This window comes from Plectrocnemia conspersa, unplaced genomic scaffold, assembly GCF_051122295.1.
Source record: "Plectrocnemia conspersa isolate PC_06_02 unplaced genomic scaffold, ASM5112229v1 ptg000014l, whole genome shotgun sequence".
Taxonomy (NCBI): Eukaryota; Metazoa; Arthropoda; class Insecta; order Trichoptera; family Polycentropodidae; genus Plectrocnemia; species Plectrocnemia conspersa.
In genome coordinates, this window is record NW_028277178.1 from 12,625,893 (window position 1) to 12,644,236 (window position 18,344).

The 18,344-nt window shown below is 26.5% G+C and overlaps 1 protein-coding gene across 1 annotated transcript in view; it reads left to right on the forward strand.

The window, feature by feature from the left end:
• Positions 1-18,344, forward strand: part of LOC148226240 (uncharacterized) — a 182,033-nt gene that overhangs the window by 134,568 nt on the left and 29,121 nt on the right. The window contains exon 6 of the mRNA XM_088204022.1: positions 15,185-15,424. Within this exon, the coding sequence (XP_088060148.1) occupies positions 15,185-15,424 (240 nt within the window). The remainder of the gene's footprint in view (positions 1-15,184; positions 15,425-18,344) is intronic.

Below are 18,344 nucleotides of genomic sequence, written 5' to 3' on the forward strand. Positions count from 1 at the left end.
TAGAATGAAAATCATTGACCATTAGTGTGACATGCAATACTTCTAAAGAAATAAATTATATTTTATTTATAATTATGGACCATAGTTTGAGAAGCACTCGTCCATGAATTGTTCAAAAAAGCAACAGTGGTTATGTCATAATCACAAACGAGCTATGGGCAATGGTCATAGCAAAAAAAGATAACTCGTTCTTTATAAGATTAATAAAAAATAACAAAAAAACTTCAAGGCAAAGCAGCATTGTAGAAATATTAGCTCAGTTAAATACAGAGATTCAAACTAAAGACATGTCTTGTACAACTAGTTTCATTGCTATATTATTTTTAATTTTTAAATTCAAAGCCAATGCTGAAGGTATGTATGTATTTATTGTAATTCTTTATTAAGCACATACATATATAGACACCAGATCTTTATTCGTAAAATGAGCATTTTTTCAACCAACGCAATTCATTATTGTAATATTTTTATACTATGAATTTGATTTACAATAAATCTTAAGATAGTATCAATTGTCAGTGACATATTTGTGCGGCTTAAAATATTATTTTAATTACAAAAATTACCGAAACAACAGAAATTATATGGAGTTGATTTCAAGTACTTTTTGAACAAAGTAAAAAATATAAGTTGCTCCATAAGCCTATGTTTTTTTTACATTTGCAAAAATGTATAACATTTTGTAAATTAATATATATTTTAGTATTTATTTATTTGATGTTCATAAACAGTTGGCATATTGGTGATGGATGCTCTTTGGTTACAGGATATCTTTTTGTTTTGATATTTTCACCATTACATTAAAAATTAAAGTGGAGATAAAATAATTTCAATTAAACTATATTATGCTTTAAATTTCAACTTAGACACCATGCTAAAATGACAATTAAAAATATGTACATACAATGTCTGGGGATGACTTAAAATTAAAAAAATTAAATTGTAAAATGTGGGGCAGAAAATTTTTGATGGGATTATAGTCAAATATATATAACTGCGTTAATAATAAAAGATCTGGTGTCTATATTGCAACATATTTTAAACAATTTTTATTTATTTTAGAATCATGCATCTTGGATTTGAACGATCGATTTAGTTTACCTCAGGATATACCACACATACTTACATTAGATGGAAAATTCTATCAGTCTACGAATAGTATTATTAAAATAGAACATGGCAACAAAGCTATAATGTCTTGCAGAAGTAAATTCCTTACAAATTTTGAAGAATACCACGATGTGACTATCACTTGCAAGAAAGGTTCGATGGTTTTAGATTCAGATAATACAACAAAAATGTTCAGTGATCTTGGTTGTACCGATCCAATAATTGAAGAGGTGCAGATGGATGTATACAAGTGCAAAAATATGGAAGGGTCGCACTTTTTATATAAAGATTTAGCCAGAAATCGCTTGATTAACTTAGCAGAACTTTGCTACGATTCTAAAGTAAAACGATTTGCTTTTATTAGAACGTATCTTTCTGAGATTTATCCCGCTAGCGAATTAGAAGATCGAAAATTACCGCTGAATATACATTTACTTTCGCGACTGTTTAAAATATACGATTCTTTTAACTATATTAAAATTGATAATTCAGAAAAACCTCTAGATAAATTCGTTAATATTGAATCAAATCTTTATTTTATTGCAACTAAACTGTCACCGATGAATATTTTATTTGACAATGCGCAATTTGATTTTACGAATAGTTTTATAGCTATGTGGAAGACTATAGCAGAAGGAAATTGGAATAGACTCATGTCTGATATTAAATTGTTGTCAAAGGACCAACATAATACATTAGAAGTAATTATTGGAACGCACGAAACTTTAGTTCTTGGAGGCAAGAAGCAATTTATGAAAGGCGATGAATTTCCAATACCGAAATATACTTGGGCCATTATTAGTGATAATACTACAAATAGCGCAGTAGCACTCATAACTATAAATAATCCATTGTTAACTTTAGATCAAGTAAAAGAACAAACTTTTTGCAATAATATTTGTGATAAGATACACTGGGCTCGTGAATTGTTAAGAAATAAAAACAATGAAAATATCTCAGATGGGTACACTTTTTGTTGCTCTATTGAAACATTTAATATTTTCCCACTAGATTATCCATCAATAAATTTATTAGTTTAGTTTATATTTAATAAAAAATATGCTTGTTTTTATGTATATTTATAATGATGTTAATTACTGATTATATATAAAAAAAAACGTACGAACAATGACAAAAAATATCTCGGTTGCTTAATATACACAAAAATAAATGGCTCTCCATCTTTTTACTCGTTTTTTTTCTTGGTTAAAAAAATAATAGCGCTTTGATGATAATCCTGTTTTAAATATCATAAAGAATGGTATACAAAATGTTCGTTAATTACGCGTTTAACACTTGTGTAAAAATATTTTTTTAAGTGAATTTATTAATTTTTAAATTTCACATTTTTTTGTGGTTTCATAAAGATTTATATAGTAGTAATTTTTTCGACATCAAGCTTAATAAATGTATTTCTAGAATTAAATTTATATAAAAAACGATATATAATATGTTTAACAATAAAAGACATTTATCAATCAATAATTTGCGTTTTTTTTTAATTAAGGAATGGCATTTATGTTTTTCAGTATTTGTTTAACATCAATACATATACATTGTTATAAAACTGATAAAAGTATAACAATACAAATCTTGAAGTATTAAAAACAAACTAAGTTAAATGTATAACTATTTACATTTAATTTAACATTGAACTGTTAAAAATTGAAATGGTTTAAAATGTATTTAATTGTCTTTTTCTGTAGTTTAGCATTTTTAAACTTATGTACATTTTTTATAGTGCTGTTATGGCTTTCAAAAAAATCAATGTACTTAAATGTAATCATATGTACTTGATTAGTAAAAAAATCAATCAGTATTTAGTGAATTTGAGTTGCTATTGAAATATTATTTTATTTTATTGTTGAGAGCTCTCAGGATCAATATTCAAAGTATATATAAATATTTTTATAGTTGAATTTTAACGTAATAATTTAATAATACATAACCATATATTAAAAACAATTATTTTTAATCGAGATTAAGAATTTAGTATGTATTTTATTTAGCTGAATATAAAGCTTTTTTATTGAAGTCAAGAAATATGTTTTATAAATAAATACGAAATAATTCATGGACTGGTTATGTATAATAAGAAATTTATTTATTTTACATTTTCTTTTTTATTATTTCTTATGTATTTGAAATAATATATAATAATTCACATTCAACAACACTACGTAGCCATTTTTGATTTATTCATGTAGTCTAATTATGTTTAAAATAAAAATAGAATAGCTTTTAATATGTTTCTGAAAAAATAGAATAACAAGATCAAATGTCGCTTCATTTTTACAATAATATTCATGATAAGTAAAATGTATCATGTATGTTATGAAAAAACCGCTATTAGGAACTTTTACTTAAGATTATTATTTAATGCGATTTTACAAAATGACATTAAACATTTTGAATTATTAAAATGTCACGTTTCTCATGGCTACCCCCAAATTTTATATCTAAGTAGACACGTAAATATTTAATTCTGGTTTTGGTCCATCTCGGCCTGCGCTAATTACGATGTAAGAAGAAGATTCTTTTCCCGAGTGAGGATTTTCAGGAATTGCTCTGCGGTGCCCATGAATGCGCAATGAAGCTAGTACAGCTATAACTTAATTTATACAATTTTGTATAATAAAAATATTATATTACTAAGAGCAATTAATAAAACACGATAAGCAGTAAAAACTTTCGAAAGAAAATGTTATCCTTGTAAAAGCTTCTAAAAATTTACTTTTTGAAGTAATTTAATTATAAAAATTGTTTTATTTTATGCTATCTAATTTTTCACGCCGATCCCAAAACAAACAGATTACTTTGACCGATTAACCGGATAGAAAGAGTAATCTTCCTCGACGTCAGGCAGAAAGTCCTAAGCGATGTCTAGGATTACATCTGAGCTGGAAATAACTCATATTTTTACGGATTAGTCCGACGGAACATTGGGGTGTATAATCTAGGGCGTTTTTACAACCTATATAATATACGACATAAAACAAAATGGTGAAAAAAATTGCTCTCCAAAATAAATTCGTTAGAATGTAGCGCGAATAAAAATAAAATAAAACACAATTCATGCATGAAAATAAAATTACATAATATTTGCGTATCTTGTAAAGCGTAAGAAAATATTATGAATACATAGCAATTTATATATTTTTTATATTTATTCTATTATTAATAATTTTTGGCTAAAAATAATTTATTTCAGCGTTTTAGAAATCATATTTGTTAGTTAAACTATGTAAATAATATTATTAAAAAGGAAATAAAAAAATTGGGTTTATTAGAAATATTTAATCAACGCAATTATATGTAATATGTTGCCAAAATATTTCAATGATAACTTTGAAAATAAAAAATAGTGCTCAGACGTATTCATAGACATAACCCAGGCGTTTAACTAAGTGTTATACCCTGGACTACTTTAAAAACATTATGGACTTTCATCCACACAACATATTTATTAATCCAATCTTACTAAGATATGCATTTCCAAATTGATATCGAAGGAGTAAACACAAAACCAAAAATGCTGTATGATGAACGATGAACGATGCTGTATTTTTCATAAATACATGATAGATCTTCTTTGGACGAACAACAGAAATTGCTACATTTGCCGACGACACTACAATAATGGCGTTTAGTACTGACCCAAAAATATCATCGAAGATATTTCAGGATCATCTCTCAAATGAATCGGAGCTAATGAATCGAAAATCAATCCATGATACATTTACGCTGGAAAAATATACTTGTCATACGTGTCTTTTAACAGAAAATATACACCACAAGTGAACTCTGCCCAATAACTTGGATTTCATCTCGACAGAAGACTGACTTGGAAAACTTATATTTGGAACGAAAGGAAACAGCTGGGACCTCCACTTTGCAGGCTGTACTGTCTCATAGGACCATATTCATGTTTATCACTAAAAAACTAAATAATAATACATAATTTTACATTTGACTATAATAAAAATGATTTAACAACAATTTTTGTAACGACCTTTAATACGAAATTTTATCATTACGATAATAAAACTGTTGTTTTGAAACATATTCAAGCAATTGTTATACTATAAACTTTGATTTACATTTTTATTTGTTTATACATTAACAATAAAAATTTATCTTAAGACACGTGTATCGTAATATTTTATAATTAATAATAAAATGCAGTATTAAATTATTTTAAGATTTTTTATTCAAGCAATATTAAGAACATTATATTAGACATATAATAGATTATTTACATACATCTTTTAAAATTATCCCAAATATTCAACTAAATTTTATTTTATTTGTATAACCAAAGTCCTTTGGATTGATATCAAAATTTAAACTAGTAATGTTTTAGGTGTATAATCTAACGAAAACAACTTGAATTTATCCATTGAACAGCAAAACGTATATCCATAAACTATTTTTTCGTTGTTGTTATTCTTAAGCAGCGATCGCGCCCACTTTATTTGACTACAAACATCATCGCAAAACATTTGTTCCTTAACTTGTTTTAAGGCAATGAATGGATTGTTCATAGTTATAATAGCAACAGCGCTTTTCGAAGCTTTATCGCCAATCACTGCCCATGTGTATTGAGGTATTGGGAATTTATCGCCACTCAAATACAACATCTTTCCGTCTATTGGTAATGTTCCGTGAGTACCCAAAACTACTTCTAAAGAAACCTTTTTGTCTTTAGATAAGCTTTTTATATCCAACATCAAGCTATTCCAATTTCCTTTAGCGATCGACACCCACATTGGCACGTAATTTGTAGGAAAACTATTAGCAGTTCTGAGTTGTGCATCAAAGAACATAATCGGTAGCATTTTAACCGTTGTGATGTAATTAAAAGCCATATAAAAGTCATCGCCTAAAGTCGCTTTTAAATTGTTCATCACAGCGTCCATCCTATATGTTTTAATGATATTAATATTATCCAGATTCGAATATCCCTTTGGGGTAATCTTACCAACTTTCATTTCTTCAGATGGATATTGATTTGAAAGATAAGTGCGTATAAAGTTCAAATTATTTTTGGCAGAATCATAGCAAACTTCAGCTAATTTGATATGTTCTTGGCTCATTATATCAAAGTATGTATAAAAAGAACCGCGCATCTTACCGCACTTATCAAAATCTATAGTCAACTCTTCTATTACTCTTAAATCACAACCCAAATCTTTGAATTTGCGAGTGCTTTTATCGGAAGACATGACTAAAACATCATCGTTACACGAAATATTTAAGCTATGTTGATTCTTGAAATTTTTGAAGAATTGATTTTGACATGTGAGGATTGCTTGTTTACCATGAGTAATTTTAACTGCGTCGTTAAATGATTGGAAAAATTTACCATCCTCAGTTAGTATTTGAGGTAAAAACATTGGAGAGTGAGCTGCTCGATCCAAATGTAACATACATGGTTCTAAAATACAATAATTACAAATTGCTTTATTATATAATATATAAAAATAAATTACATAAAAATATTTGCAGATTTTCTTACCCTGTCCATTGATTTTGGTCAAAAATGTAAGTAATATTAACACAAAAGTTGCACAGATTTGAGTAGACATGTTTTCACGTCAAATGACAAAAAGTAATAAGAATTTAAATTGGATGTTCAACTAATTATCAACAATACTCTTATCAATTTTACGGAAAGGTCATATGTATATATCTCATGTTATTGCATTATATATATATACAAAAAAAAACATTTCATGTGAAACTCGATATAACATACCTACTTATCATATTGTTTTGGTATTTACTAAGAATGATAATAAATAATTACATATTTCATTAATAGATATAAAAAAGTGGATTCGTCCAAATTTGCTCAGATACCACAAAATAATAAGATAAAGTATAATTCTTAAAATTATTAAATTATATATGTATACATAATAACGTTTTTTTGTGATATTTAAAGACTGTTTATGTGAGTTTATATAACAGGCCGAGATGGACAAACACTGAAATAATTTATTTACGTACTTAGAAATATCAAATTTAAGGGTCGTCAAGAGGAACGTGACTTTTTAGTCGTACAAAATTTATTATTCGATTACTATCTGTTCGGCTCGCATAAAATAATATTCTCGAGAAAATGCCTAATTGCGTTTTTTTCTTCTTAAACACACCTGACAAATTTAATATTTTTTTAATAATATTGCCATTAAAAAAATATCTGAATTTTTAATATCGTATTTTATTTATAGCAAACCAGCATATTTGTAATATAATAAAGTTAAATAAACATATCGAAAGGATGCATAATGTGGCTTATAATAGTACAAAATATTGAATTTAGAATAAATTAATGAAGACTAAAGAAGGTTTGCATATTATTTTAATTAATATATTTATTTTATTACTAGATATCAAATAATATTTAAAAGTCTAGTTTTAAAGCATTTAGGTTAAACATATAGTTTTTCTTAAGATACTTATTTTTTTTTGATTGTGTTTATCCAATTTTGTAGCGTTGCAATGAATAGTCAGAGCCGTAAAAATAATTAGAAACAAAAATATGTATTAAAGTGACGAAAATATGTAAAAAATGTGACGGTTAAATTTGTATATAAGTAAACACATTATTGAATTAAAAATCTAAATCATATTTAAGTTTAGTACTAAAATGTTTTTATTATTTTATAAACATGTTTGTATATATTTAAATTTCTACAATAATTTTGACGCTAGGGTAGTTAAACCCAAAAGTGGTGAACTTCGACGTGATTCAACAACCAAATATACGAATAAGGTAATCATTATTCATTTTTAGTTGTTGAATCAGATCCACTACTTTCCGTTTTTAAGGCCAAAGAGGTGTGACTTAACAGATGAATAAATAATAGAAAAGCTGGAAGCAGTTTATTTTATAAAAAATATAAATAACTATATATGTACATATACATAGATAAATGCGGATGTCAGTCTTAACAGTTCTTGAATCTGCGCTGGCGTGTCGAGTTGTATTATTCTCGGCTGTGATGTCTATGGAGCAGCTCAAGCTGTTTTATATATTTCATGTGAGATTAGATAATAATCTAATACTTTTTGTTCTATAATAATAAATTATACTGCAAAAGGTTTGTTTTTAATTTTGATTACAAATATAAATCCAAGTTTCTTAAATTTTTTAAATAAAAACTATTTTCTACGAGCGATTGTTTAATTTATATTTTAGTTTTAAGTATACTTTTACTTTATAACTGTGAAATGTAATTGTCTCTTTTAATAAAATATCTTAAAAATAAGCGAGCATGTTCACTTACTTCAAATTTATATACTCTATTTTATGGTCCATAAAGAAGAACATTTATGTTTCCACAAATATGAACACTCCCCTAGGTGTATTTGGGTAGCCAAGTCGATTACGCAAATTCGCGCAAATTTACATCGAAAGACAATAACGAACGTCTTTCGCAAATTTAATACGTCGTCGCGCCATAATTTAATAACGCGCGTTTTCTTCGCACATTACAGAAGTTGGCCGCTGTGCGTCATCAGCTAATGTAATTTACTAATACATAAGCATTGTTAATTTTAACTTTAGCCCTAGTACCTATATCCAGGGCAAAAATTAGCGGGAAGCCTGAGGCTGTGAAACAGGTCGGTAAACAATGTCACTGTGACTTAATTAAATTATTCACCTAGCGACCCGAACAAATCTTTTAAGGCTCAATTGTATGCGATACATACCCTCAGATATTTCAAATTCTGGACCTGATCTTTCACTTTTAGCTGTAGTGGGTGAATGTATTATTTACTGATCTGTCAATACTGTGAACTTTTAAAGTTGTGGCTTTCAGTATTTATCAAAGAGGAAAGGTCATTGACGTTTATTCAAAAATAGTCGTGTCGTCTACATTATTTTAACAACGTTACCGTGATTTAATTAAATTATTCATCTTGTGATTTGAGAACGAACATTTTAAGGGTCAATTATACACGATAACGCAATCTGCGGCACTGAAAAGTTTTTATCGCTACCATTGTTTCTCAGCGTATCGTATCACGATCCCAATCGGAATTTCGAACAGAAAAGTTTGTCATTGAAAGGCCGCGAAAAATATTTCGCAACTCGGCGGCGAAAATTTTCGGCGAGTAATGTATAATTCAAGTTCTTGTTTGTTGTGCTCTCGAACTCGAGTGTTTTGATAAATGAAGCCAAGTCGGGCTTTGGAATAAGATTACAAAAGTAAATTATGTCGTAAACACGATTGTTTCGTGTAAATTTTCAAACTAACCCGCTCAGGTGATTATAAATTAATGAGTGTTAACAATAAAGTTGTCGCGACAGATATTCGAGTTTCACAGCATTAAGTGGTAATCGGAGATAGGATCTTCTTATTTAATTTAAATGAAGTTTCATGATATTTTTTATTATTAATGTCAATAAAAATTATTAATAATAAAAATAAGTATGAAGCGTTTGTTGATAACCAAAATTCATCTAAGAAGCATTGATATTATAGGCCAATAATATAATATATACCATTAATTAGGCATTCTGATTTCTGATGATGATTTTCATTTCTCGAGAAATAAGAATCACAATTTCACTTTTAAAATTTCTCGAAATTTCTCAAGATTTTTGATAAATGAAAAAGTAAATGTAACAGTAAATTATTTCAGATACATATTATTTTTAAAGTAACCCTTTAAAAAACTTATGCCATCTACAGTATAATCAAAGATCCTGTTTTTTTTTTTTATTAATATTTTTTTGACTGGTAAAAGATTCTAAATTTAGCAAATATTAAATTATTGACATCCATGTCTGGTTTCTTTGATTATATAATCTTATATATAAATGTTTTTATCGGCTTTCGCTTTCGAACGCGCATGCTTTAAAATAAAAGATTACATGTTCATTTGTCTACTTTGTAAATCGTATCGCTTTGTATGAACGGTGTTTAATAATACACGTAAACAAAGGAAATATATTTAATTATAATTAATTAAAATAAAAATAGAGTTGGCACGATGATTTTCGAGCCTCCGCTAATGTATTCTTTTGTTGTCGACCAATGAAAAATAAGTATTCAAATATAAAACAAGATGGCTGACATCAACATGACAACAGTTTTAAATAATTATTATTTATAACAAAATTTTGCTACGCAACAATAATTTTTATTAATTAGTAGTGTGCGTTGTTCGATTTGACTGAATGTAAATATTCGGATTACAAATTAATTGTGAGTGTTATAACCATGAAAATGTAATATATACATAATGTGTGTGACGATTACAAGAATACATACAATCATAAAACAATCTTTGTTTTGAAATCTTCAAATTTTTAGTTCTGAGGCCGAAAAGTGAGTTTTTCATTTTACAATACATAAACATTATCATTGCTTCCGATTTAATGCACATATACGTTAGATTTGACTGAATATAATTACTCGAATTGCAAATAAACCAGGTACGTTTTAGTCGTGAACATGTAATACATACTTAGTACGTATGCAGATCTATTTTTCACGACGATCGCGTGACAATGATTGTGATACAGTCGGTTATTTAGCTGGTTCTATTTTTGCTTATGTTATTGTTCGGTCGCGTCATCTTATTGCTCGCTCATGGCTTCTAAAAAATAAACAATAAAATTCTAAACACAATACTTATATAGATAATTGACAATGATATGACATAATTTTTTGGCAGTGATCAAATATTTTAACTAAATATGAAATGTAATAATTAATACATTAATATATAATACAATTTTACATGAAAATATCTAAAATCAAATATAAGTAAATTATTCTTGTGCATCACGTAGACAGATCTAGTCCAAAAATAAATATTTAAATTGAGACATAAACCACTAGACAACGACCCCGCGAAAAAGAGACAAGAGCCACCATTTAGAACACGCGTCTGGATGGGCTTAGAAACACGCCTGGCTCAGTTATTGGTCTCAATCGGAGATATAGTTTTATGTGCCATAATCCGCAAGGGTTTTCAGTACGGTCGGTTCTAGGATCGATCGAAGCTTTCGCACTTTATGGCCGCATAAAGCTTGTCGTCGTCTCCCGACGAGGTCTTAAAGCTAATGACATATTGCTGATAATCCCAAGTATTAAGAACACCTTCGTTCCAGATGCCACACCATCCCCTATTCGATTTGTTGGATAACACACCTCTGAACAGCGCCTTAACGGGGCGGTTACTATTGTAGATCAAACAGTTGGACGCCATTGTTTAAACTGACTAACGAGATATTAATTATTCAGTTATGGCTTTGTTTATCGCCTCTTGCAAAGTTTAGAGGATAAGTAAGATTGGATCATTTTTGACGATTTCATTATAAACCATTGTATGTGCGATCTTATCCATTTATATTTATATGTATTTTAAATACATAAAATAAGAAATCACACATGTATTAATAAAGGTAAATGTCAAAAATATGTTGGTATATTTTTACGTAGATAATCGTAAATTAAAATTAAATTTTAATTGATTGAAAATATAATTTTTCTTTATAAAATGTGCATTATAAATCTGATATTTATTGTTCATTAAAATTTGGGGTTAAACACATCAAAACTGTTCCAAATGTAAAGCTTTTAGTACCACATTGAAATTGTATAAATGATAAAACATATACAAAAAACGTAATATATTACTATCTACTATAGTGGTATTCTAAAAAATATTTTTTAAGCAAATGTAATACAAATATGTGTTATATTTTAGATTCAATTAATATAGTAATTTTTAAAAATGAGTTTTTTATATGTTGTATAATATAATACAATATATAAAAAAATGATGCAACAACTAATGCAAATAATAAATCAATAAATTATTATAATACAAATGATCTTATCTTTCTGTCAATATTATAAATATAATATAGCCATAGTATTTATATTTCAACCTTTGCTTATAAATAAACTGTTGACAGAATGTTCCAATTATACTTTATTTATTATTCAGGATTTTTAAGAATACATTTTGAATTATCTATTTACTTAATCTGAAGAATCTGTTAAAAGATTGGCCTTAATTGAAATTTATGATCTCTAACACAATGATTTATTATTCGGATGTTCTTTAAAAATAATATTGAATATATAAATAATACGTAGTAATAATTGTTTCTTTATTAAAGTCAATAAGTCAATATTAAATAAAACTCTGAATTTTGATTCTTTATATATTTAATAAATAAAGAAAATAGCTTCTTTATTTATTTAATATTAACAAAACATTTTAAACTACGTATTAGTTTCTTGTATATATTTTATAAATAAGACGATGGAAGTTTTTAATTAATAAAATTTGTCAATGAAAAGTTTTAATGATTTGGGTAATAATTAATCAACACATAAATTTCAAAGATATGTATTTAAAATATAATATTTATTAAGTTTTTCGTCTAATTTCATTTCATGAATAGTAGATTTTGATTTCGTCTTCCACAACAAAGTCTTAAAAATTGTCATAAGATAATAAATATTTGTTTTAAAAATAAATACATAAAGCTTTGTTCCTAAAAAATACTTTGTGTTAAAATCAATATTTTATAACAAAAAAAAACTTTGGAATGAATTGTTGACAAATTATGCAATAAAATCACTATATAGAATACGTGTGTTCTACTTTACAAAGCTAGTGATACATGTTTCGATTAAAAATTCCCGAAAGCAACAGATTTGGCTAGAACAATATACATAAACAAAGATTGGAATTTGTAATAAACGGTTGGGTTGATACAATGGAGATTAAATAAGCCATAAAGAAAAAAAGTAGCATGTAAAGGATTTTTATGCATGTTTAAAGCATGTACTTAAATCGAAATTTTCAAAATTTATAGTTTCAGATACAAACTATATGCGACAATATTGCTTTAAATGTAAATTTTCTCAAGTCTAGAAATAATATGTTGCAGATATCGATATTAAATATATGTATTGTACAAGCTTAATATATAGTTCAAAGCTTCAGGATTATTTTAAAACATTAACAGTGCACTTCTGCATTTGATAATTTAAGCCATATTTAAATGTTGTTGTTCTTAATTCAATCTACGATTTTTTATATATGTTAATAATTTTTACTGGACCAAAAACAATTGTTATATTTTAGTGCGATTATTATAATAAAGAAAGAATTTTAGACGCTTTCTGTTCTACAAAACATATTCATACCAATTGAACATGGGTTCCTCCTCGTACAAATTAATCGCTCCGTCTCTTTTTATTAGCGTTGCTTCTGGGCTATTACGAGCTTTCAGTCTGAACATAGATTGAATGAGTACACATTGTGTTTGACTGAACTTAGAATAGCTTACTTTTATCGGACGCCTAGGCAAACAGGACCGTTAATTAATCAAATCAACCGGAGACTTTTCTCGTGCAAAATCTCACTAATCTCAGTACTTTTCTCATAATTCTTCAGGCGAGGCGTAAAATGGATGTTGAGCTCACCAAACTAATTCATTTACAACACGGCTTTTATCCGCAGTAGAATTATCTACCTACGTCATCTATCTTCGGCAGATTGCTATATTTTCTCTACGTGCCATCGCTGCTGTTTTCTCTTATCATTTTTTTTGTCATATATCTCTTACCTTACGTAAGCCAATCGATTTTGCCGAACAGTTTGCACGTACGTGAAGTAGATTGTAGATGATACACGTATGGTGTGATATTTTATGATTTCGGAAAGGATATTTATTTTAATAATGCCAAATAACAATGGTAGAACTACGTGTTGTAAGACATTATATATAGTTTCTTAATATAATTAATGCTTCTTATTTCCTATTTATAATTAAATACAATATAAGATCTTTAATAAATGTGTTTCAGCAATAATTGTTGAAACAATGCAGATGAAAAATCATCGCTCGTTAATCAAGAAAAAATTATATTTTTTTTGCTCGTATTACGAAACACTTGCAATCTTAGGTTTCACTGTATATATAAAAAATACATTATTATTCTTCTGTGCAATAAATAAAAAACAATCTTTATTCTACGCAACCAATTAAATATTAAATAAAACATATCTATATTTTTTGAGAAAAAAATATTTTACGATTTCAAATCAACAGTTTTAGATTTTAAATTTGTATGAACCTCATAAAATGTTAAAATTTATATAAAATAATGATGGGATATTAAGAGATGTGATCTTAAATTCGACATTAAATTTATAAGCTGCCTTGAATTATTCTTGCAACTCGCGGTGAGTAAATTTACGTTAATTTCACTAGCCAACTTTGGCAAACTACCCTCTATTACGTTTAATCCTAGACAATGCGGACTAAAAATACTTCTTTATTGTACTATATATAATCTGTGAAAACTTTATCTTGGTAGTATAAAGGAACGTCATATTCGAAAGTTAACTTAAAACGATATAATATTATATTTTCCTTAAATTCTTGTAACATAATATTATAGATTTTTCTAGATAAAAGAGCACACAAATAATTCCGTACAACCTATTGTACCAGTGTTGTTACTTTAAGGGGATAAATTTAAACGATTGTGTTTTCAAGTCGTAAACAGTAATTGGATGTGTTCGGGTACGCTGACTTGATTCTAAATTTGGCTTCAGATACAAAACAGTAGATTGAGTTAACAGCATTCAATTGGGATCGGACATAAACGAATTTGAACTAGTTTAAAAATAACAATATAAGCTTTCTATTTAAATTTGAAAATACATTAAAGAAACGAAAGTACGATGCAAGCAATTATATAGAAGTACAACAACCAATATATTAGGTAATTTCAATTTTTTTTAATAAAGCAAAGGATTACTTCTGAATGTTTAATATAATTTTAATTATTTAAAACATAATTTTATTTTAAAGCTTTCAGCTTCTCCCACTTCTTGGTCAATTTTTTAATTCCATTAGCATAAAATGTTGCAGGCTTTGTTGAAAAATGTTCCGATAGCCTTGAATTTAATATTTTTTTTATTCAATTTTTTTATGAGATATTAAATTAAAAAAAATAATATTTTTTAAGCCATTTGTATTTATTTATTATGAATTTAATATGTTTAATTTTTGTTTCAGTGCGTCGTCTTTGGAACGTTCATGATATGGTTCGCCTCCATCACCATCAACCTTGGGCCAACGTTTCTATCAGGAGCTTTGGCGGCCAGCGCAGATTCAGGTCCTAGAGCACCCTCGTGTCCTTTGGTCCATGGTCCTTATAGGCACTACGTCCTCAACGTCCTCTGGATAGCCATCAACCTCATCTGCGTGTTGCTCACGCTCTTCCATCTGCGAAAGCTGCACAGGGATCTAACCAAGGTCAGATAACATTCGAATATTCGAGAGCTGCTTTATATAGTCAAAGTGTAATGTAAGTCGGTATCAAGACTAACGCCTAACGTATAATTATTAAAAAATGCATGGCTGAAGTTAGATAACACTAATGTTGTTTCGCAACGTTCGAGTTCAAAGGCGCTCTGCGTTCGAACTGAATTTTAAATTGCGAATTTAGAATCGCCGCTGCCGAGCATAAATTATTCATTAATCTTAAGGCAATGTCAAAATTATTCCGTACTTTCGGATGAGTAGTAATTTAATTTTGTACTTTTCATAATCCATAAATATTCAAGGGGAATTTTGGATAGCTTTGTATTCAATGACGGTATGTATGAATTTATTTATCTTAGCATTATGCGAATGTATTTAGCTGAATATAGATTAAAACACCATTATACACAAATACACAAAAAAATCGATGAAATATTACACTGGATCTTATCAACGAGCGGAGATTATCGTGAATTGTGCAAAAATATTTCTAGCTCATTTAAAAACAGCGTTAATTATGTTTAACCTTAGAATTACATTGTACATTCAACAGTGCTGGTTTGCATGAATGATTGTTTATATAACATACCCTGCTATCAACATGTTTTAAATTTGTTCCGAATTATTTTTTGTAATTTGAAAATGAATTTTAAAATATATAAATAATAGCATTGAAGTAGGAGTGTCATTGTATAATACTGTCTTTGTGAAATTTTTAGTATGTAAGACAAAAATGACGGGCTATATATCATCAAAGAAGAGGATAAAATTAAGATCGTAAATTAAAGTTTTGCCGACACGTGAGATTGGTCGGGCACTAATCATTACTGTCACTACAACTTCTAAACATTTGGATGTGAAAGAATCTCAAAACTTGAATGTTGCATCAACTAAGCGATAAAAAATAGTAGAAAGAAGTTCTATTTGAAATTCGTTACTTAAACAAAATTAATACGTGTTTTTTCTAAAGCAATTCATCACTATCAATGAGAATTGTAAACAACACGCAAATACTGGATTTCATCCAATGGCCATGATTTATTTTCGGTAGGATTAGAAAGATATTAAAAACTACTAGCTACTGCCACTTAACCATAACTAAGTACTGTTCACAATATAACAAACTGAAAAACGCAATCGACAGTAAGAAGACAGAGTATTGTTCTCCGCTGAGAAGTCTTAGTGCATCCAAATGTAAGACTGGATTTTCAGATCGTATGTTTAGAGCTTTAAAAAACTCTTTAAAAGATTTCTACTTTTGCCAAAACTACTTTAATGAGCATTTATTAAATTACATTATATAATAAATAAAACTTATTTGGCATTAACTGTTTATCATTTACAATATTTAAAATTTGCGTCCTGGATTGAAACGTTAGAAATCTGATCACTTAATTTAAGTAAAACTTTCTTCGACAAATAATTAATTACTAGTTTGAAACTATGTAACAAAGACTATAAAACAATCTGACAGTCGACAGCTGATTTTCTTATTTATAATATAGCTATAACGCTTTTAACATATTTATCGATTTCCGGCAAAAGTACAACATCCGATGGATTTACCACAAAATATCATTATTTAAGATGTAAGGATGTGTCTGATATTCTATTAGAAAAATTATGGGAATTTGAGAGAACAATTTTAAAATGAAAAAAGAGCGCATTAAAGAAATGGCTATTTAATTCATTATCTGCTAAAAGAAATAATGAATATTTATTATATATATATATATATATATATATATATATATATATATATATATATATATATATATATATATATATATATATATATATATATATATATATATATATATATATATATATATATATATATATATATATATATATATATATATATATATATATATATATATATATATATATATATATATATATATATATATATATATATATATATATATATATATATATATATATATATATATATATATATATATATATATATATATATATATATATATATATATATATATATATATATATATATATATATATATATATATATATATATATATATATATATATATATATATATATATATATATATATATATATATATATATATATATATATATATATATATATATATATATATATATATATATATATATATATATATATATATATATATATATATATATATATATATATATATATATATATATATATATATATATATATATATATATATATATATATATATATATATATATATATATATATATATATATATATATATATATATATATATATATATATATATATATATATATATATATATATATATATATATATATATATATATATATATATATATATATATATATATATATATATATATATATATATATATATATATATATATATATATATATATATATATATATATATATATATATATATATATATATATATAATATTTGACCGACGGAAGAAACATGATCTCTTGACAGTTAGTTTTACTCATTTATCGATGTTTTTATATGCAAAAAAATTGTAAAAATGAAAAAATATATGTAAAATAAAATTTGTGTTTATATTATTACAGTGCATATGTTTTAAATAGAAAGTCTTTTGACTGATTTCAATAATAATAATTTAATTTAATATTTATGATTGGAAATTATATTATAAAAATAATTAACCAACGCAAAGAAAGGTTAAACATTTGTTGAATATACTAGTATAAAAAATATCAAATTTAGTATATTATACATATAACAGTATAACATTTTAATTAAAAAAACTAGTAATTTTAGAAATAAAACTTTTTATTTCAGACTATTACTCTTAAAAGCTATTGTATAAAATGCTTTGTCCCTTCGTTCTCATATAATTGAATTGTCTGGAAACTTAGTATGCTAAACAAATACAATTGTTATAT